General features: G+C 47.2%; 1 protein-coding gene across 7 annotated transcripts in view; it reads right to left on the bottom strand.

Moving 5' to 3' along the window:
• Positions 1-1,521: 1,521 nt before the first annotated feature.
• Positions 1,522-15,730, bottom strand: part of NR6A1 (nuclear receptor subfamily 6 group A member 1) — a 98,972-nt gene continuing 84,763 nt past the window's right edge. For 6 of the 7 annotated variants that reach the window (XM_077307086.1, XM_077307084.1, XM_077307091.1 and 3 more), the window contains 6 exons: positions 12,837-12,994; positions 12,320-12,550; positions 11,442-11,696; positions 8,598-8,719; positions 6,080-6,232; positions 1,522-5,714 (listed from right to left, as the gene is read on the bottom strand). In XM_077307086.1, the coding sequence (XP_077163201.1) occupies positions 5,626-5,714; positions 6,080-6,232; positions 8,598-8,719; positions 11,442-11,696; positions 12,320-12,550; positions 12,837-12,994 (1,008 nt within the window). In that variant the 3' untranslated portion in view covers positions 1,522-5,625. The remainder of the gene's footprint in view (positions 5,715-6,079; positions 6,233-8,597; positions 8,720-11,441; positions 11,697-12,319; positions 12,551-12,836; positions 12,995-15,730) is intronic. The other variant, XM_077307085.1, reaches the window with a different exon arrangement.

The following is a 15,730-nucleotide window of genomic DNA, read 5'->3' as shown; positions in this document are numbered from 1 at the left end:
AAGAAAAAGGAGGAATCTCCATGGCAATGGCTCTGATAACAGACCTTGTTGTCAGGGGAACCATTTCTGAAAGACCTGCCTAGATAGGGCAGAGAGAGCTTTGTGGAATTGGACAGTTAATTGGACAGCAGATTCCTAAATCCAAAAGCTACTTGGGAAGTGGTATTTTCTTCACTAGGCTTTCCTTGTCCCTGCTACAAAGAACAATTCACCTTCCGCCTCTGATACCTTAGCTCAGCAAAGGAATCCAGTCAGCGTTTGAGGAAGCATAACCGCACATTTGCCATCTCCCATCCCAGAAAACCTGGCCTACCACAACCTCCAGGCCATTGTAGACCTCTATCAATGCTGCATCTGGATCAAGCAGCTACCAGCCTCCTTAGGATTCCTTGCCAATTATTCAAGGAAGCTGTGGACCGTGGCCATGTGTGTGGTCCCACAAAACCATGCAGTGTCTCTTGTTAAGATGGGAGACTCCACTGCTGCTGTCCAGAAATCAGTCAAAGCATGCTGTCAGTGACCAGTGCAGTCTTTGAGATATGGATCAGCCTGGTGGGGGAGCGGGCAAAGAGGACTTTGTGGTGCAGAGCCATCAAACTATACCTTGATATTGCACACTCCTTGCTTTCAATCAAGCCTCAGCTTCCCCTGCTCCCAGGGCAGGGGAGCTTTCAATATTTGCAAAATCAAAAGCTGTTTGATCTGGAGAGAGTGGGAATTTCTGTATGCCAAGAGTGGAGCCATGGAGAGAAGTGTCCAGAATGTGTTTTTGTGGGCCATTAACTTGGGTGAGCTGTAGAGAGAGCTTTGGAGGAAAGCTGTGGAAGCTGGGATGGGTGGGGAGCAGCTGCTCACTTGGGCAATTCTGCTGCCATCAGTTGTGTGGCAGGCAGGCGCGCACACACACGCCGGCTTCCTTTGCCTTTGTGATTGCATGGCTCGCTTCCAGCTGAATGGGCCCTAATGTATGCACTCCAGGATGTATAGAAATCTAAATATACAAAGCCCCTCCTCACCGGCTTGCCGCTCTCATCTGACACAAGAGATCTTTAATTGATTCCTTGTTTCCCTCCACAGTGCACTGGTCAAGGCTGCTTTTCTTTTTTGGTTTGGTTGCTCGTTGTTTTATTTCTTGCTGTGCAACAGCTATTAAAAGCAAGAGGCACATCCTTCAGGGGCTAAAGAATTCACTCCTTTCACACCACCTGGTGCATGTTCTCAACATCTCAGAACTAATGCGCTCCTAAAGCCCTCCTCTGAAAAGTCCAAGGGGGCACACTTTCTTCCGGAGCACCAGATTGTGTGTGCCCCCCTCCCCCCCGCAAGCATACGTCCCCATACACACACAGTAAGGAGACAAATGTTGCTGCATGCATGGAGGAACCATACCCAAATCCCTGTGCCTGTAGGCCACTCTGCCCCATAGCACCAGTCACATTCAAGGAAACAAGGTAGAATGGGATGAAGCCCAAGTAATACAGAAAATAGGACAAGCAGAAAAAACAAGAGCGAGCCGGGTGATCCAGAACCGTTCACATTTATTAGTTCAAATATCTATCACTTGCTAAACATGCGTTTAACACTTATTGGTCACATTTCCACAGGTAGTCAAGTCACAGAGTGGAGCGCTGGAAGCCAAGGCAGCTGGACACAGTAACTTCAAGACCTGCAGTGTGGTCAGGAGCAACTTTCATTGGTCAGAGTACAGTTGGTGCTAGGAGGCACCAATGGGTCCACCTGGCCAACTACAAGCTGATATCACCCTGTGTGCAGCCTGCCCAAAGCTCCTGCTCCAAAAGCATGTTAAAAACATAACAGCTAAACATTCACTATTTGTTATGTTGCAGTGACATCCTGCTTCCCTGATTTATTACAAGGGATTATGGGAAAAATGTATTCTGAGCAGCTCAGTCAAGGAATCGACATCCTCCTTTCCTCCTCCTGCCAAGGAACCCCAGAATGATGTAGGCAGCGGAAAGGTGGGCCAAGAGGTAGATGCAGGGCGAGGAGTTTGTAGCCATGTTGTGCTACAGACATGTGCATGCAAGTCAGGGTGAACACGGAGTGTTTCAAGCCAAGGTTTTAGTGCAGCCTCATTCACATCCCCATAGCTTGCATTTGTTAGTGGATGGGGCGGTGAGCTGTACCACAGCACTATTTGCTTATTCCCGAACTACCGTGACAGTGCTAGTGTGAGTGCTCTGAGGAGCATGGGCGGGATGGAGCATGCCAGGAGGGCACTAGACCTTACAGTAATTTAAGAGGCTGAAAACAGAGGCTGGCAGGGAATAGCTCCTGCCCACAACTGCCATTCCTTCCAATTGCCAACAGCAGCGTCAGCCTTCAAATAGAATGGAATGCCCAACGGAATGCTCTACCCCTGTGCAATTCAACAATAAAAATTGGTGTTAACAGGAAAAAAACCCAGATATTTTCCCTACGATGTTTTCACTCAAATAGGTAAAGCAGCAGCATGTTTAAAGGAGAGAATAAGTGTTTTGTTTTTCACACAATCCCTTTGAGATGATAACCAGGATGTCACACAAGAGGTAGTTTTGTTATGGAAATTGAGTCAATAATGTTATCAACAACTAGTACAAGACATTTGCATACATAGGAAAGAAAAACCATCTATCACAAAGGCTCAGTTGAGGTCCATGTTAGCCCACTTGGGCCTTTTCTCTACTCCAGCCAGTGGCTTCTTTCTCAGGCTTGCTTGGGGTGACCAAAGTCTCCTTGGCTACCAAAAACAGTAGGGAGTCCCCAAACAGGCCAAAGAAAGAAACCTACTGGAGCAGTGGCAGCCATGGGAGTTTCTCTGAGTTGCATTTAAATACATATCCCTGAGCTTCAGTGTGCAACACAAGTTGTACACAAGAACTCAGAGAAACTTTGTGGCCAGCCACCGCTGGTGTCATCTGGTGGGATGTCACCTTGGATTCACATATCTTCTACAATGCAAAAACAGCTTCATCCTTCAGCTAATTGCCCCTCCCCCTCCCTCCCCTCCTGCCTCACTAGGCAGGGCTGATTGCCACTAAAAAGCCTGAGAAAGAGGAAGCGCCTCCATCTTGGTCTCCACAGACCCTGGAGCCAAAAATCAAAACCAAAAGAGGAACGGACAGTGATAGCCATGGTTACAGGAGGCAGAGGGCTGTTGGATCTCCCCCCCCCCCCCCAATATCACCTGTATTTGGTTTGTTTTCCTTTAGAAATAAAATAAAGATAAAAGAAGTTCAAGTTTATAAACAAAAAAGTTGGTTTGAAGGACTGGACTTGAATGGCAAAGGGGAATCCAGTCTCCCTGTTCAGCTTCTGAAGGGGATGTGGTATGCACTTGGGGAGAGACATGTGCCATTTGGATGGGTGGCTGGATCCAATGCCGTGGCTGGAGCTGCCTCACTCTAGGGAAGCAGTGGAGGGAGTGGCCCAGCCTCTCTCTCTTTTTTTCTCCAAGAAAGGGAGAAAAATGTAGGCCACAATGTTGAAAAAGCTATCAAGAACCCTGTTATGGCAGATGGATGTTTCAAAGCTGGAGGCCCAGGAGAGAAAGCCAAAGATAATGGATGTCAGTTGTTCTTCTGTGCCCCCCCCCCCACCCCACCAAGCATTCAAAACAAAATTATATGGTCCCTTTACAAAATGACTGGTGAGTGAAGAATGGTACAAAACAAAAAAAAATTCCAACCTTTGTAGGGTGTCCTTCAAACCAAATTCACAAATCCATCTAGTGAGTGACCTACGGTCTCTACGCCTCTAGCTACAGTTCTATTTTCTTCACATAATACCTGAGTCCGCAATGCATTACATTCACTTTACCCTGTTTCAAACTCCCAAGTCATTAGCAGACTTGGTTGCAGGAGGCATTAATGATAGCCCAACAAGTTACCTTCTGGCTTGCTACATTAGCCTCTGGATCACGTTGTGGATTCAGCTTGGCTTTTCTGCTCCCAGACATAAACAGTCTTTGTCAGTGGAGGCTGCTGCCAACGCTGAAAAGAACGAGCTGAGACAATGGCCAGCAACCTCCCCCCCTGCCCCCCCCCCAGAGCTCCAGCAGCTAAAGGCAGACTAGTGTGATGTGCTCATCCTAAGCTACCTTTTTAATATATTTGGAGGCAGGGGAAAGATCACAAATCGGGGAGGGCAGCTGACAAGTGTGTGGCTCTTAGTTTAAAAAACAACCCTTATTAAAACTGCGGAGAAAAGCCATCAACACTGTGGGATTCGCTTCCATTTGTGCAATATAAGTATCCCTGATGAACACAAGCAAGCCAAAGGTAACTAGCCAAATTGTGGAAAGCTCTTTGCAAAAATAAAATGTTTAAAAAATACGACCATGTTCTGGCAGGCAGGCAGATACAGAGTACATGTCCAATCTTCCCGCTGCCCTTTTGAGGTATATTGTGTCAAAGCGGAAGGCCTTCCTGAGAAAAATGCTATTTGGACCAACAGGAAAAAAAGTAAAGGGATCGTGACTCCAGTCTGGAGGTTCACGAAGCAACAAATCTGGTCCCAGCAACAGCCGTTACCCGTTTTTCAGTTTGTTGGTAAATCAGCAGCATCAGCAGCAAAATCATTGCAAGGGAAGATCAACAAAATGAGCTTTTCCTTGGTGTAGCCAAGTCAGGCTCCATCCCATGGAAGAGCACCCCTAAGCCAAAGATGGAGGAGGCATTTCGCTGGGCCTGAGGCACGCTCACTTTCCAGGGTGCCTTGTCCATCTGCATTCCCATGCCAACCTGCATCTGATTGAACCCTAGAGATGTGCAAAGCATCAGCTTGCAAAAAGGGGCTGGGGTCTAGAGGGAAGGCTCTGCAGCATTAAGGAGGGGTGGGGGAGGGGGGGAATGAGAAAGGCTTCTGCAGTTCAAGCAACTTGCCTCAAGCTTCTTTAGGAGTGCATGCCTGGCTTAGCCCTTTCGACAGCCAAGCTGTTGTGATGTTTTCCAATCTGTAAGGCAGGTGAGCATACCTTGTAACATAGTACCTTTTGTTCCAGCTGCCATGTTTCCTTCTTGCAGCCACAACCCTGTGCAGTAAACACAAGGAAACACGGCTGCCAGGTATGTAGCATTTGCAGGAACTGCAAATCAAAGGAAAACTGTGTCTATGGGGTGTGTGCGGGTTATTTGTTGCAGTAAGGAAATGAGGGGTGACAGGAAATGGCCAGCCGTGCCCAATCTTTAGCTCGGCATTTCTCTAGGGCAAAACAGATCCTGGCTGTAGGAGACGGATGGTTGCCCAATGGGATGAACACTATGGGTGTGGCCCATGGAAACAGCAGTTCCTGAACAACAGCACCTTCTCCTTGAGGTAGTCTTAGTCATTGACCCCAGCCCACCCTCCCCCCAGTACAAAAGATCTAACCCTAAAACACTGCAACAAACATCTTCACATTCTGTAAACTGCGAGAGAACACGCTGTGTTGAAGATCATACATTCAACTCTGTCGTGAAATAAATATTATAGGAAACGAGGTTTTAAAAAGCCGATTCTTGCTACAATGGCAAGGCTACCCACTGCCCTGCCACGGCCATTCCCAACTGCCTGGGCCGTGGGCTCCTCCTTTTTCCCCTCGCCGGAGGCACCAGAGTAAGGGATGGGTGGGGGTGCAACAAGAGCTCACTCTTTGCTCATGCTGGCCTTGCAGGAATGCAGAACAGCCTTAAACAGGAGAGGCAGCTGCTCCAGAGGGACGTTCACCATTTTCCCTGTCAAGGCAAGAACCCAAATGAGTTATCCCACAGCCAAGGTTATGAATTGCCAGTCACCCCCTTTGACACTCACCCACTTCTATTAACTGAGACTGCACTGATGTTCCACTTCTGCCAGGAAATGCATCGCCCAGTTATCAACATCTAAAAGCAGACAAGGACCCTCCCCCTGCTACCTTGAAACAAAAGGGGAAGGGATGGTTATGGGTTGGGGCTGAGCATGCTAATCTGTTTGTTTGTTTAATCCCACTCCCATGCAAGAGCCAAATTGGTAGGCAGCTCCTTGCAGCTGGAAAGGTGGTGATGGGCAGGTGGAGAGTCAATGTGGCTTCCAAGTCTGGTTATGAATGACAGAGACTTACCTGCAATGTAGCGTATCTCTGGCAGACACATCATCAGATCTGGGAAGCGGTTTGGTTGATGTGGGTACTTGAACTCCATGAAATCCTGACAGACGTACCAATATCTTTTGTTCAGCTGCTCCAGCTGGGATGCATTTGTCAGGCCTCTGATATCTGAGTGCAGAAGAAGCTACATGAGTAGGAAAGTTGGTCTTCATCCTATCTGGGTACCACCAGCAACTGCAAATTTAGGACGAGCAAGTGTCCTTGAGGTAGCCTCAAAACTGCTCTGAATGCATAGGTCCACTCTGGCACTTAACAAATGGATGGCCACCAAGGAAATGGAGCCTATGGAAGGAGCAGCTCAAGAGACACCAATTCTTGCCTGCCTGAGGCCTGCAGCCCTGAACCTTACTCCTCTCCATTCAACAAAACAAAATCAGAGTCCGGTGGCACTTTTAAGACCAACAAAGATTTATTCAAGGCCAGAATCTTTAGTTTTCCCTAGTCCTGGAAAACAGACACAGCCTTGAGAGCAGAGGTGGTCTTTTGACCCACGCACCTTATTCAAGACACACATTTAGATTCAGATGAATACCTTAACGTTTCCACTATCTCTTGCCAACTTGTTTTGAAATTATACACACACAGGCAAATGTCAGCGGACTCTGATTTTGTTTTGTTGTGCTGCTTCAGACCAACACGGCTACCCACTTGAATCTATCTTCTCCCTTCAGGCAGCTGAGGTGAGCTGGGGGCAGAGAGATTTGTTTTTTGGTCTGGAGTGTGGCTTTCACTATCAGAACTGTTTGGGCAGCAGCCGCCAATTCACATAAGTTCTACATAAATCTGAAGACATATGGAAGCACGGAGACTGCCCAAGAGGCAGCAGAGGAAGTGCTCTCAGGCGCCCCACTCTGGTTAGTTTAAACTCTTCCATCTACATCCTTGTCTGACAAGGCACAAGCATTAATAACTGAGGCTACTCTAAGATGCTGTGGTTTCTCAAAAATCTTTGCTCCTGAGTATTAAGTTCTATGAATATTTCCTCAAATCCACATGTCAGGCCTTCTTCCAAACCCCACCCCCTGCCAGCACTAAGTGAAGTGTTATAAATACAGAAGAGTTTATGGCTTTAAATGTTTTCAGCTGCCCCTCAAAGCACTTCTTTCTGCTTGTTTATAGTGGTCCAGAAGTCTGAACATTCTTCAATGATGTTATCAATAGTTGATGAAGGAAATGCTCAAAACAGGACTTTGCTCATTTTGAATATGACAAGTCTGTCAGAGAACAAATTTAGAGTCCAGTGGCACCTTTAAGACCAATAAGTTTTATTCAAGGCATGAGCTTTCATGTGCATGTACACATCCTCAGATACAGTAAGTGTGCATGCACACAAGAGCAAATACCTTGAATAAAACTTTGTTGGTCTTAAAGGTGCCGCTGGACTCTAAATTTGTTCTGCTGCTTCAGACCAACATAGCTACCCACGCAAGTCTGTCACCGATTAGCATTCGCAGAGTTTTACCTGCCCTCCTTCCAGTTTTCGGTCCCCCGTCCCTGTCTCCCCAATGCGGTAGTGTGTCCAGTTAAGAGTGGTACCAATTCTGATCTGCTCCCCTGAAATTTAACTTGATCAGCTAGGAAAAAAGAGTCCCAAACTGAGCCCCCAAATGCAGCAGTCACCTTCTGCTGTCTAGGCTAGGATTCTTGTTCTGCAGTTGACTGCCGGGATGGGGTAGGAGAAAGAAGACAGAACTACAATGCCAGCTTTTGCAAGAAAGGCAAATGAAGAAACACATACCATGAAAACTACCCAAACCAAAGTAGAGGAAGGACGCATTTGCTCCTTGCTGAGGGACTGCCCAAGGAAGTAAGGGCACTACGAGCACTTTCACCTCTACTGCCCACGAACCAGGGCTCAAACTCATTTAATTGGTTAAACTGAAAACAAGGTGAACATTCAAGGATTCCCCTGCACTCTCAACACTCAAAGAAGAAATGGTCCTACATCATGGTGCTGCTGGAGCCACAAGAACTGTGCAGCAAATCTGCCAAGCGCCTCCCTGTCCCCAAGCTGTAAAGCCATCTCTTGGCAGCCAACCAACGTTGGCCCTGTGAACACAAAGGCTGAAGGAGCACGGCAAGGAGATCAAAGAATGCCAGACAAGATGCTCACTGCTCCCAACCTTTTCAGCATGCAAACTGAAATGTTTGTCTGCCCCATCAGGTCTCTGAACAATGCAAGGTCATCAAGAGGCTTAGGACCTTTCTCTGCAAGTCCCCTGGACAAGAGAATAAGTAAAAAAAGGAAGAAGTGACTCTTAAAAAAAAGAGATCTTTCAGCTAGTGTGCTATAAGCAAAGTTGCTGACTGCGCCACCATAAACCTCATTTGCGCAGCTCCTAGTCCCAAGTTTGAACCCAGGGGAAGAGGTACATAGCTAATGTAGCAATGTCTCCAAGAGCAACAGAGATGACTACAAAGGGACCAGCTTTTACTTGGGCTGCGAAGGAAAGCCTCTTGTAGCTGCACTCACCTTGATTGAGGAAGTTAATGGCTTTCATGCATGCATATTCCTCATTGCTGACTTTCAGCTGGTTGAACTTGCGATACAGGTAGATAAGCCGCTCCATCACCTCCATCCCCTCTTCGCTGAATCTGAAGGTAAGAAAAAGATGGCCTGTGTCAGAGAACCCCATAACAAGCAATTCTATAGCAAGAGACCAAGGATTCCTGCTAATGGGTTTATGGAGCTGCCATTCCTCATTTATGTGAGAAATTAAAACCTACTCCATGAAAGTGGGTACTTTGGAAACGAAGAGAAAACTGCCTTATACTTGGGCAGTCCCAGGAAAAGGATATATAATACACGGGTCGGGGGGGGGGGGCTGGAATCTTTTTCACACCTTCCTCTTCCTCTATTCCATGAAGCAGGAACACAGCAAGGAAGGCAAATGGCACAGGGAATAAACCGCTTAGCACTATACAGGGAAAGGACCATCTGGAGCACCCATCAGTATGCATCATTCAAGCAGAAAGCCCCAGCAAGAAATGGACATGTATCATCAGAGGAGATGCATCAGAGTTAGTGAGAACCTTGTGGAACATATCAAAGAATTCCACTGGCTACACAACACAGAAATGATCCTAAGATGGATCTTAAAACACAAATGTCTATATACAGAGCGGGGCTATCAAGCACGGTGCCAACATTTTGTAGTTAAGAGTGTTTGGAGACGCTGGTTTTAATCTGACATGGAACCTCCCTGTCACTTCCTCAGCCTAACCTATGTCGCAAGATTGCCGAGAGGATAAAACGGAGGGAGGAAATGTAATGTTGCAAGTCACTTTAGGCCCCCATTGGGAAAGAAGCATGACAGTTTAAAGCCAGGCAACATTCCTCAACAACAGCACCTAAGAGGAAGAATCAAGCAACATGCTTTACTAGCATCCCGATGCATAGGAAGGTTGATTCGTCTCCTTGGTGAGATTAAGCTCCAGTAAAGAGATGGCAAAGATGCTGCCTAATTTGCAGGTCAGCTCTTGGGAAAGCATTTTGGGGCATGATGAAGCCTATTATGTTTACCCTGAAAGAAGGCCCCTTACAGGTAATGAAACTACTGAATAAATTAATGAGCGCAAAAAGCCTTTAATTCGGGTTGGAGCTCTGATTCTTCATAACTAGCATTTCAGTGCTTTCAAAACCTAGGCCTATATAGATGCCCCATGTTGGAAAAATTAATATGCGAAACAAGCCCAAGCTGGTTGCATTTCTCTGTGCTCAGTCCCCTCTGACAATGGCAGCGCTCATTAGAGCCAGGCTGTGACTGGTGCAACAAACTGGAATTAAATAACAGAACTCCTGATAAGAGGTGGGTTAGATGAAAAAGATGCTATAAATTTGGTGCCATATTACAGACACATGGGGGGGGGGAGAGAGAATAGTCAGACAGGATTTGATTTAGTGAGGGTAGGAGTTTCAAGGCAGCTGAAACTGTTGCAGGTCAAGGATTCAGAAGGAGACCAGGAAGGGGAGAAGGGACAGAGTGTTGCGTGTGAGTGTGTGGGAATTAAGCCTCATGCGTCAGAGCAGCAGACCTAAGAAATAAAAACGTTTGCACGCAAGGGACACAGCCTGTTTGCGCAGAAAACCTCTAGAATGCCTCGTTCTTCCTGTATCTTGATCTAAGCTGCAACTGACATTTTCTTAACTTGTGGGGAAAGGGTATGGAAATACATGCCCCAAGTTAAAAGTTCAAATGGGCTTCCCCCAACACCACTGGGCAAAGATACACTTACAAAGAACCTGGGTGCTGATAAGGAGATCCTAGCATCTGGACAGGATGGCACATCAAACTGGAGAGAATTAAATGCCAGGTGATGGGGGTGCCTCCCACCGGGAGTTACTCAAACAAGATAGTTTGGCACTTAGAGGCACTCCCTCCCCCTGCCAGATGAATGATTGCCAGCGGGGTCGCCGGGAGCATCAGCTAACCATGATGTCAGGCCAGGCTGTTCAAAATTTATGCCACTGAAAATGATCTCAGACCCAGGGCCATGCAGACCTTTCCTTTTGCAATCTCTTCATTCTGAAGTGGGGTAAGTGGCAAGTACCCTGTTGCTTACCAGGCCCAAAACTCAGCAATGGGAGCCACCTGTTTTGGAAAGCCAGGGCTAGCAGTAAGTTAATTTGTATCTCCTCCACGCAGAATTGGAGGCAAAAGGGCCCCCAAGATGAAAAGCAGAGGAAGGCACCCCACGCTCAAAGTTGAGGGTGACAATCCCCAGATTCCTCCTCAGCTACTGGAGTCAGTACTCTTCTCATGCGGAGGTACATTGATGAGAAGCACGACCTGTAAGCTTTGCTACGATTCAGTCGATGGTAATATGCAAGCCATCCCCCTCTCAGCCTGAGCACCTGCTTCCTCCCTGCTTTATGAAGGTTTCATTAGCCTGGTTCATTTTACTATGTAGTTGGCTACATCATTTCAAAGCATTCTGCATATGACAATCCTATATTTATATTTATATGAAAAATTACAAAGTAAGCTCGAGGAAGATTCCTCCTATCTTTGGTACTATAGTTTTTACACTGGAGGCTTAATTAGCTCTGAAAATGGAAAGTCCCTTCCAGAAAAGCACCAGGAAGGAGGCTGCCTTGGTGACAGCATCCCTCTGCTCTCACAGAATAGGGTGTCTGTGACCTACCGCGAGCAATTTCAGCTCCGTGGCAAATGCATTCGGTAGAAACAAGAATTATTTCCTTCCTTCTTGCTATGGCATAACTTGGGGATCCCTGACAATACAGAGCTCAGCTGGAGAATCAATAGCAGTTACTCCCCACAAATATACACAAAGTTGCAGCTGCCTCTCCCCTCACCTGTGCAGCTCGTCATCGGAGGGAGAGTACTTAGAAGTCACATCTGCCAGGTCCCCAAATATCTGCTTGCTGTAAACCGTAAGGGAGGAGAGCAGGATCAGCTCCTGCCATGTGGAGCTCAAGAGGCAAGTGTAGTCCTTGATGGAAAGTTCACAGAAGAAGGGCAGCTTCTTGATCCAGGCTATCTGTCGAAACAGCAGCTCATCTGCCAGCCGACAGAGCAGCGCAAAGAGCTCAGCCTGAGTCACTTTGTACCTGCAGAAGCAGTCCGGAGAGAGAAAGAGAGAACCTGGGTCAGGAAAAAAAGAAACAGGCAACTACCTGGATCAGGAAAAAAAAAAAACAACAGGCAGCTTATGTCCAATGGGCTTCAGTTGTTGGCAGCAGCCCCCAGTGGTGACAAGTGGGACTGACCCATCTACCTGTCAGGCCCCACCCCTGACCATGGAAGACAGGAGAACTGGTCTTGGGCCACTGACCCGGTCTGGCAAGCCACTACAGGGAACAGGCATGGCCATCTTCTGGGTCCCTTGTAAGCACTTCTGAGCCCCACCCAAGGTGGCTTCTCGATCCCTGATTTCTTTTCACTCCCTGAACCCAAAACAGCAATATTTGCTCGTGTCAAGAAATATCTGAATTATTTTTGAACAACGCTACAATGTGCCCAGTCTTTGTTCAAAAACAATTAACTGAGATGACAGTATGCCTTCCATTTAAATCCAGAAACTAAAATGTCTGCAGAGGAAGAAGGATCAGAGTGCCATCCACCCCGTCCTCACCAAGAAGTAAGTCCCACAGGCTGCAAGCCACAGGACTCAATGATTTCAGACAGCTCCTGCAAGCAAGCCAAGGCCTACAAGGAGGGAGAAGACACTCACCCATCTTCAATCAGCATTGGGGTGCCCAAGGGCTCCAGGTCCTCCGCCGACACCAACTGGCTGATGAGGAGGCCATGGGACTGAGGGTCGAGGCTTCGGGGCTGAGGGGGCAGCAGAGCAGTATGAGCTGGGCAGCTCAGAAGGTGCGGAAGGTACTGATAGTGTGCAGACACTGGCGTCCCAATATACTGATCCCTGAGTGCAGTGAATCCATTCAACTCCACAGACCTACTGGAAAATACAAGGCAGCTTTGAGAGACTAACGGGGAAGAAGTCCGACGAGGCGACTCCACTGCACAAGAAAATCTTGCAGAGTCCACACTACGTATCGATTCACTTCCACTTCAAACACGCTCTTTCATCCTGAGCACTCAATTCAGGCACAATTCAAATGTGCAAAAAAAAAAAAGAGAGAGAGAGAGAGAGAGATTGCAGAAATACAAGGCAGATGCAAGTAAAAACTGTCCCACCCTACCCAACCAAACCATTAATGTTTTGCCCCTCTCCCAAGTCCCACCTTGAAGATGGAGTTGAGACAGGGGAGGGCTGGTTGCTCTCAGACACCCCGTTGCCCGGAGAGCTGTTGTCACTGTCTCCATTGTTGCTCCAAGAGATATTTGCTTCCCCTTCGAATTCTTGCCCAGACATGATGCGCTCAATCTCTTCCTCGGATATCTTTCAGAGAGAGAAAAGAAACAGACTGTCGTTAATGCTGCTGCTTTCTGAAACCAAGCAGGACTTACTGTTTCATGGTGCAGACAAGACTGCCTTCCCAGCATTCCAAAACAGAATCCGTTTCAGTTGGATCCAGCCTTGAAGCTTTCCCTTCCTAGAGAATAGCAGATGACCGACTCCCACAGGATGGGATAAGCGGGGGAGAAGCTTCCAGGACAGAAAGCACAAGGACGGCACTTCTTGTTGACAATAAAAGCTTTGGACACAGATATCCCCTGTGGTTTAGAAACAAGTGGCTTTCCTGCCTTATCCTTGCAGAGATGCTTTTGGAAATACACAGACATCTGGGCCAGAGACAGCAACACAGCAAGAAAACCTCTGTATGCTTGAAATATTCAGCCACAGGGCTGAAGGAGAACTGGAAAGCAGCACAGCAGAGAATTACAGCTTATTACAAGACGGCTGGCGGCTCATTCAAGCCTTGCAAACATCAGCACAGTTAAACCTCCCCTGCCCTCCTCCCATCAGTTTATATCCTGTCACCATTCTTTCAGGAGAAGACAAGAGTTGATACACCCTCAGGGAGCATGCACAACTTCTCTGGAAGGAAGCCAGGAAACACAACATTCCACCATGCCACAGGACACCAGTAAAGGCAATTAGAAGGGTGGATGCAAAGAACTTCCTACAGAGCAGTTCATACGGCCCCATGGCGGTTGCTCCTGGCTGCGTACACGGCGTTGTTTTCTGCCTCGCTCAAAAGAATCTCAAGTCTTCCTTGCAACAGGCAGCCATATAATTAACTTCAACAGGATTGCAACCACGCTGGTATCTCTGCCTCTTCCAGTGCTGTTTACTGCCTTGAAGTTATCAACACTGAAGCACAAAGTCCACTCAGCAATATCTTGTCCATCAGCTCTGCTTTGGGTCAGGTTTCAGCCCATGACTTTGTTGGCAGCTGATTCTTATGTGTCATTAAAATAAAGGGTTCCTCCTCAGTGCCACCGCCCACCCCCAGTTACCAGTAGACTAATCTCTCAAGAACCTCCTGTTACTACAAAGTTAGAGTCTGCATCTCTGGAAGAAGGCTAAAGCATCGCTTGTCAAAGAGCAAGAGCCCAGTAGTACCTTAAAGCAGGGGCAGTCAACCTGTGGTCCTCCAGATGTCCATGGACTACAATTCCCATGAGCCCCTGCCAGCAAACACTGGCAGGGGCTGATGGAAAATGTAGTCCATGGACATCTGGAGGACCACAGGTTGACTACCCCTGCCTTAAAGACTAACAAAATTTGAACCAGGGCATGAGGGTTTCTGAGTCACTGCTCAGTTCTTCAGAGACAGCTAGAATGTAAGTGCATCTGACCTATGAAGTGGTTTCAGATGCCCAAGGACATTAGTTGACAAGTGACAGTGGCAGGCATGACTGGATTAGATGTGATGCAGAGGAGTGGTGGGCATGGAGAAATCAACGTTGGTAATGAGACAGAAAATGTAGACTGGCTTCCACTGAGTGTTTTGAGGATCTCTATGAGAGCAAACTCCACATCTTGGTTTGTGTGCAGGCCTTGGTACCAGAATCCATGTTACTGCTGAGTAGTTAATCAGTGGACCCAACAGCATCAGCCACACCATCTCAGATTTATTCTCTATGTAATGTGATTTATCCCATCGTGTGTCAGCAATGTCCTTTCACCCTCTATGACAAACAGGCCAGTCTCTTCGACAAAGAATTAATGGGCATTAAAAACCACACCATTCAAAAAACAGCCGGAGAACATTTTAACTTTCGGGACATTCAGCTGCTGACCTAAGGGATTTCAAAGGGTGATTAGAAATACAGACTGGTGAATTGCAACTGATAATGAAGCTTAAGACAATGCGTCTATCTGGACATAATAGAGACCTAGGTTTCCCATCTGATCTCTCCAAGCCTATCACTCCTTTGCATATCACACCTAATCTAATCACGCCTGCTATTGTCATTCACCAGCTAATGTTATTAGGCATCTGAAACCACTTTCCAATATATAGGTCAGATGGACTCACATCCTAGCTGTCTCTGAAGAACTGAGCAGTGACTCACAAATCCTCATAGCCTGAATTTTGTTAGTCTTTAACGTGCTCCTACTCTTGCTCTTTTCTACCCATGTTGATTTCTCACAGAGCCTGAGGGGCAGTCCTGGCCCTAGGTAGCTTCATTCTGTAAGACCACTTTGCTGCCACATTAAAAATCAAATACAAAAGCACTCTGCCTTCCAAAGCAGCCCTTCTGGTAGCCATCTGGAAAGTGGCAATCATTTCTCACTTGTGTGGCAGAAACTATTGCACTGAATTGCCAAGCTTTTTACAAGACATCTCCCAACAAGCCAGCTCATCAATCAGCAAGACATTTACTGGATTCCCCACGTGCAACAACTTAAGAAATTGTGCTGTGATCACGGAAAGATTTACGGAGAGCCTGGCAGGGACTGAAGGACCTTTGTAGGTGGATGAAGGATGGAAGAGCTGCCCCTGTGCTGGAGAGACTGTCAGCTGATTTGCAGAGGCAGTTAAGGCAAACCCATGAGAGGTTTGGGAAGGCACCATATGCCCAAAAGCTGAGCTGAAACACTACCAGAAGCATGAGACTAAACAACTATACCCCCCGCCCCCTTCTACACAGGTAAGCTCAAGAAAATTAGCATTAAGTAGCTTTCTTTCCTGCCAAGATTCACCAACAGGGGCCACATCTGCAG

The sequence above is a fragment of the Paroedura picta genome, chromosome 12 (genome assembly GCF_049243985.1).
Source record: "Paroedura picta isolate Pp20150507F chromosome 12, Ppicta_v3.0, whole genome shotgun sequence".
Taxonomy (NCBI): Eukaryota; Metazoa; Chordata; class Lepidosauria; order Squamata; family Gekkonidae; genus Paroedura; species Paroedura picta.
The sequence above is the reverse complement of the archived record's forward strand: the minus strand, read 5'-3'. Positions and strand labels throughout refer to the sequence as shown.